Genomic DNA, 6,208 nt, shown 5'->3' on the forward strand with positions numbered 1-6,208 from the left:
ATTGGAGAACTTTGACGCAGCCGGTATTATGTATGTAAATAAACGAGCCCACCGACGCTCAAGACCTGTATCTGCCCTCCGAGGTGAGACACTCGGCAGGAGAGTTTGGTGAGAAGGGAGGGACCTTGGTGAAATTAGAAGGTTCATTATGAGAGATAAGAGAAATTTAATGAGGCTGTTGCGAGAAGTGAGAAAATTTAGTGATAGCTGAGACTTAAGGTGAAGTGGGGATGTTGGTTAGGACATTATAGTCCGTGATGAGACTTGAGAGGTTCCTGTGAGAGGTGAGAGGTTCCCTGAGAGAGGTGAGGTTCCTGAGAGAGGTGAGAGGTTCCGGTGAGAGGTGAGAGGTTCCCGGTGAGAGGTTCCTGTGAGAGCAGGAGGTTCCCTGTGTGAGGCTTGAGGGGGTTCCTGTGAGAGGTGAGCTTCCCTGTGAGAGGTTCCTGTGAGGAGGTGAGAGGTTCCTGAGAGGTGAGGACCTGTGAGGTGAGGAGGTTCCCAGTGAGAGGTTCCTGTGAGAGACTTGAGGAGTTCCCTGTGAGAGGCTTGAGATTTCCCTGTGAGGGTGAGAGCTTCCCTGTGAGGGGTTCCCTAGAGGTGAGGTTCCTGGAGGTTCCCGATGGGGAGGTTCCTGAGAGGGTTCCTGTGAGAGGTGAGAGGTTCCCAGTGAGAGGGTTCCCTGTGAGGTTCCCGGTGAGAGGTTCCTGTGGGGTGAGAGGTTCCTGAGAGGCAGGGAGGTTCCTGAGAGGTTTCCTGTGAGAGGTGAGATTCCCTGGGGGCAGGGGTTTCCTGAGAGGGTTCCTGTGAGGAGGTGAGAGGTTCCCTGTGAGGAGGTTCCCTGTGAAGGTGTGGGGTTCCTGTGAGAGGAGGGGGTTCCCTGTGAGAGACGAGAGGTTCCTGTGAGAGGTTCCCGGTGAGGGGGAGGGTTTCCTGTGAAAGACTTGAGGGGTTCCTGTGAGAGGTTCCCTGTGGGTGACTTGAGAAGTTCCTGTGAGAGGTTCCTGGGGTGAGGTTCCTGTGAGGGTGTGAGGTTCCTGTGAGGGGTTCCTGGGGTGGGGGACTCCTTTGGTGCTGGGATGAGAAGTGAGAGATTCGGTGTTGAGATGAGATGAGATTCAGTTGGTGGTGGGATATATTTTGAGACTTGTATTAGAAAGAGGGCCTTCCCTCCCATCCAATACTGTCTAATATAATATATAGTCGTAATTTATCGGGTGTATTTGAAAAAAAAGGTTGAATAAGGCTTAATTCATGAAACTTTCTTTGAATCTTTCACCATTTTCATCTCTTTCATGATAAGGTTGAAACATAATGCAAGCCCTTTGATACATTATACCTTGCCTTATCAGATTAAATTACATAATACTTACAGTACATTACAGGGTTTCACTTTTATTCAGCCGCGCCGTTCAGAATGACCCAATCAACTACATCTGTGGACAGTCATGTTGTTCGTTGAGCAAAATCTTAATTTATGCGATGATTAAAAATAAATAAATACAAATAATTCGGCTTTAAAGTATTCTCATAAATATATCTGTTAACATTACCCATTTTGCTGTTTAATTCCTGTTTTATATATATCTCGTAAATACAGGTATATGTTTTCTGTAAAGTTACAAGAATTTTTTGTTTGGGCGACTTTACAGATCCATCTACACATTCCACAAGTTTATCTGAATTGGCACCATAATGTGGAAAGGCATACCCAGGAGGGCAGTACTTACAGATCTCGCATGAGATACTCACGGTACAACCTAAATAAATTGATTAGGCGGATTGATAAACTCTTCCCGATGGAGTATGACAGGATGAGAAGAACCTGTGGGATCCTAAAGACAAAAGAAGAAAGAACTTTTACCTCCTCTTTCGTGAGGTGATTAGTACCTTCAAAGAGAGATAAACCGAAGGCCAGAAGGCTCTCCTCCTAATGTAAACAAAGCAGTAGGGAATGGATAGTGAAACTACAATCAACAATATGACAACTATAGGAAATTTCAAATTTGGGGCCTCTTGTTGCTAGAGACAAAACCACAATAACTCCCCGTCATGTGGAGAAAAATACTTATTATTATGGTGGTTATGGCAGGACAATGTACAGTACTCTATTCTTATAAACCTTATCGTTTATTTATGATATTTGTTTATTCTTTGCTACAGGAATTTATTTATTGTAAAATGGAGACTGATTATATATTTTTCTTTATACTTTTCAACAATACTGTACTGTACAAGGTGTTTTCTATTATAAAGGGATAATGAGTATTTATAGTTGTCATTATAACTTATAGAACAGAGTAAGCAGTTGGAATGGTTTAAAAGACAAAGGGTAATATGGATATGTTTTTCCTAATTTATAATGTTAGAATATTTTGTTTATATACTGTAGTGTAGATGATTATTACACTTATCTCAAGTTTGCAAAATTCACGGTTCTTAACTGTTATGATGTGCAAACTTGTAATTCGCAGCGTGTGTGTGTGTGTTTTGTGTGTGTGTATAGTGTGTGTATAGTGTGTGTGTGTGTGTGTGTGTGTGTGTGTGTGTGTAGTGTGTGTGTGTAGTCTGTGTGTGTGTGTGTGTGTGTGGTGTGTGTGTGTGTGTGTGTGTGTGTGTGGTGTGTGTGTGTGTAGTCTGTGTGTGTGTGTGTGTGTGTGTGTGTGGTATGTGTGTGTGTGTGTGTGTGTGTGTGTGTGTGTGTGTGTGTGTGTAGTGTGTGTGTGTGGTCTGTGTGTGTATGTGTGTGGTATGTGTGTGTGTGTGTGTGTGTGGTGTGTGTGTATGTTGTGTGTGTGTGTCTGTGTGTGTATGTGTGTGGTGTGTGTGTGTGTGTGTGTGTGGTGTGTGTGTGGTGTGTGTGTGTGTGTGTGTGGTGTGTGTGTGGTTGTGTGTGTGTGTGTGTGTGTGTGTGTGTGTGTGGTGTGTGTGTGTGTGTGGTGTGTGTGTGTGGTCTGTGTGTGTATGTGTGTGGGTGTGTGTGTGTGTGTGTGTGGTGTGTGTGTGTGTGTGGTGTGTGTGTGTGTGTGGTGTGTGTGTGTGGTCTGTGTGTGTATGTGTGTGGTATGTGTGTGTGTGTGTGTGTATGTGTGTGTGTGTGTGTGTGTGTGTGTGTGTGTGTGTGTTTTGAGGATAACTGCAAGCTTATTATTTTTTCTGCCTGTTATTTATATCGTCCATTAGGTCAGCGTGTCCTGTCTCGGGTATAAAATCACTTTATCCTCGTCTCTGAGCCTCCCGGAATTTTCTTTTTCTCATCATCTTCACTATTTACTCGTTATCTCTGAGATTATTGGTGATTACTGTAACCATTCCAAGTGTTCTTAATATTTTCCCAAGTTCTCGTTCATTTCTGTGTCCGTCCATTCCTAGTGTCTCCTTGAATCTCATAAACAGATGTAAAATACAGTATTATGGTAATGCTTAAAAAAAATCCCAACTATGAATACTAAAATTTAAAGTAAGATAACCAAAAGTCTCCGTCATACAAATTGCCAAGTTTATGTACCAGATATATTACAGTTTTTTAATATATCACTAATTTGTTTCTGATATTTGTCCGTGTGTGTGTGAGTGTGTGTGTGTGGTAAAGGGATGTAAGTGAACGAGGAGTTATGGCCAGTTTTGTCTATGGTAAGAGGATTATTTGTTTATATAACTGCCGTTGCTGCTACACTATCACCATTACTGCCTTGTGTTGATGCTTCTCTGTATACATCTAATAAACATTTGTTATATATATATATGTGTTTTTAATGGTCCTTATTTTGTCTTGCAGAATCTTCAATGAGTCACCTGCACAATGATAAGGTACTGTATATGTTGGAGTTTATTCTTCACTATTGCTTCCGGCGGGGAATATTGTGGAAGATCTTTCGTCCGGGTGTATGTACTCTATGGATGTGGTTGTGTGTGTGTGTGTGTGTGTGTGTGTGTGTGTGTGTATATATTCTTGTGTGAGTCTCTATATTTATGTGCGTGCATTTGTTCACACGAAAACTCAAAGAAATAAGGATGAAATGTATTGAAACCGAGGGTGTGTGATGTGTAGTGGAAGATCTGGGATGAGTTGAACAATTATTATCCTTCAGTCTTGTTGCCTGTGTCCCTTCTGTGGTGACGGTGAACCACACACACGTGCACTCAACTTGTTATACATAATCGACACTTCTCTACCAGTATAATAATACGAGTCTAAAAGTTTAATATAGACGAAAATGTAGTTAAAGGTTGTAATTACATTTTCATTAACTTTCGTGTTTGTAAATAATGGTGTTGTTACTGTTGGTTGTATTTCAAAATCAGTGTTTCTTAAGTGACACAAGAATAGCAATAACACTCCATCATACGCCAGGGATTCTGTACAAATGAACATGATTCGTAAACTAAATACATACAAAGTTTACCTGAACACCTTAGGAACATTTATCAGTATACAGTATGTGACATTAAGGCCATTACATTTTTTAAAACGTTTGTGTACATTTGTATTAGTTATTGATGTATCGTACTTTATCAATACAAACTAGAAGCGTCATGTGGTCAAAGTCGAAGACCCTCACACAAGTAGTGATGCTGGTGTGAGAATGACCATCAAGTCCTCAAGTTATTCGTACCATGTTCATTATCATAGTCGTTAGTCATTGAGGGCAAGAATTCCTTTGCCGTCTCTAAGTAGGTCTATGAACCTCGTTAAGATTTATTGCAGTCACACGAAGATTAGGTCACAGACGAGATAGGCGAGGACATTGTGACTCAAGATTAAAACCTTCTTTTGAAATTCTGTTCCTTGGTGAACCAGAATAAATACTTGACAGTGGGAGACTAGTGTTAACCATTTATTTAGAGTCTATTCATATCTTACTGAGAATATTCTTTTTAAGGTACTGTACTGTATATATAACTACATCTTGTTTTCATTCAGTGTCCAAACGCTTATTCAGTTTGTTAATCGTTGTAGTGAACTCGGTGTAACTAACCTACTGTACGTGTTGTAATTGGATTGCAGCACTGAATAATTCTGTTCATTAACTGACAGACATTGTGAGGTTATGACGTTGGATGCACTGTCCTTGATATAGCGCGAGAGAAAATATATTCTATTCTGATATGTTAACTGTTCTCCTTTTATTGTGTTAGGTTGATCAAGGGGGCGCAGAAACGTGAAAGGTGGAAGAGTGCTAGACAAGTGTACAAAGCTACAGGAAAGGAGATAGAACAACAAGTAGAAATAGTAACACCTGCTTGTTCGTATATTCAATTTACAGCGTTAGTCTACAGAGATCCACACTGATACACATTAATTCACTGCTTAGTTGAGGTGTGAGTTTAGTTTGTATTACCATTTTATCTTATATGAAACTACTCCGCTGTATATACTACACACTCGGTCTTGGAGCATCAAACCTGATATGCCTACACCTAACTAATTTACCTGCATGGTCTGTCCACTCGAGAAGGCCAGGATATGTTACCTCACATCTGACCCAGCATAATATTGTGTCTTCCAGCACTTGATGTACAGTACTGTAGGTGAGCAGTGTAACTACATCCTGTTGGAGGTGTACATTGTTCATTGCTATTCTTAGTGCGTGGGTACAAGGTGCAGTTTACAAACAGATCATCATTAACATTCATCAATATTGGAACCATTACAGACACACAAACAGACCATCACAGTGTTTAAAAACATTAGAATTGTTTACACACACACACACACACACACACACACACCATCATTAGTATTCATCAACATTGGAACCATTACAGACACAGAGACAGACAGAAACAGACACATGAGGAACCATTTGCCTCCCAGGGAGAGATGTTTGGCCAGCTCTCGAACCCGTGTCCCCATATTGACGAGTGGCCGTCGACAGTTCAGCCAACCAAGTATCCCTCCACCTAGCAGTAGCACGGTATTACTAAAGGAGAGGGAGGAAGAGAGAGAGAACACGAGATAAAGAGAAAGAGAGGGAGAGAGTGAACACGAGATGAATAAAGAGAATGAGATGAGAGCACAAGATGAAGAGAAAAAGAGAGGGAGGAAGAGAGAGAGAGAGAACACGAGATGAAGAGAGGTATAAAGAACGAGATGAGAGATGGAAATGAAGAGAACGAGATAATAGATGAATATAAGAAGAGAGAGAGAGAGAAAGCACGAAGAAATTAGAGAAAAATGAGAAAACGAGAGGTGTAAAGAAAGCGAGAG

The 6,208-nt window shown here is 41.1% G+C and overlaps 1 protein-coding gene across 1 annotated transcript; it reads right to left on the reverse strand.

Annotated features, from left to right (window-relative positions):
- Positions 1 to 214: 214 nt before the first annotated feature.
- Positions 215 to 5,854, reverse strand: LOC121855247 (uncharacterized protein DKFZp434B061-like). The gene is made up of 2 exons (XM_042350132.1): positions 5,791 to 5,854; positions 215 to 1,071 (listed from the first exon to the last, which is right to left on the reverse strand). The coding sequence occupies exons 1-2, from the start codon at positions 5,852 to 5,854 to the stop codon at positions 215 to 217; spliced, it is 921 nt and encodes a 306-aa protein (XP_042206066.1).
- Positions 5,855 to 6,208: the final 354 nt, after the last annotated feature.

Source organism: Homarus americanus, unplaced genomic scaffold (genome assembly GCF_018991925.1).
Source record: "Homarus americanus isolate GMGI-L3 unplaced genomic scaffold, GMGI_Hamer_2.0 scaffold44855, whole genome shotgun sequence".
NCBI lineage: Eukaryota > Metazoa > Arthropoda > Malacostraca > Decapoda > Nephropidae > Homarus > Homarus americanus.

Coding starts and splice junctions, on each gene's coding strand:
- LOC121855247 (XM_042350132.1), bottom strand. CDS start 5,854: ATGGGGACACGGGTTCGAGAGCTGGCCAAACATCTCTCCCTGGGAGGC. Junction 1,072..5,790: donor AGGCAAATGGTTCCTCATGT/GTCTGTTTCTGT, acceptor TTCTCATCCCAG/CACCAAAGGAGTCCCCCACC.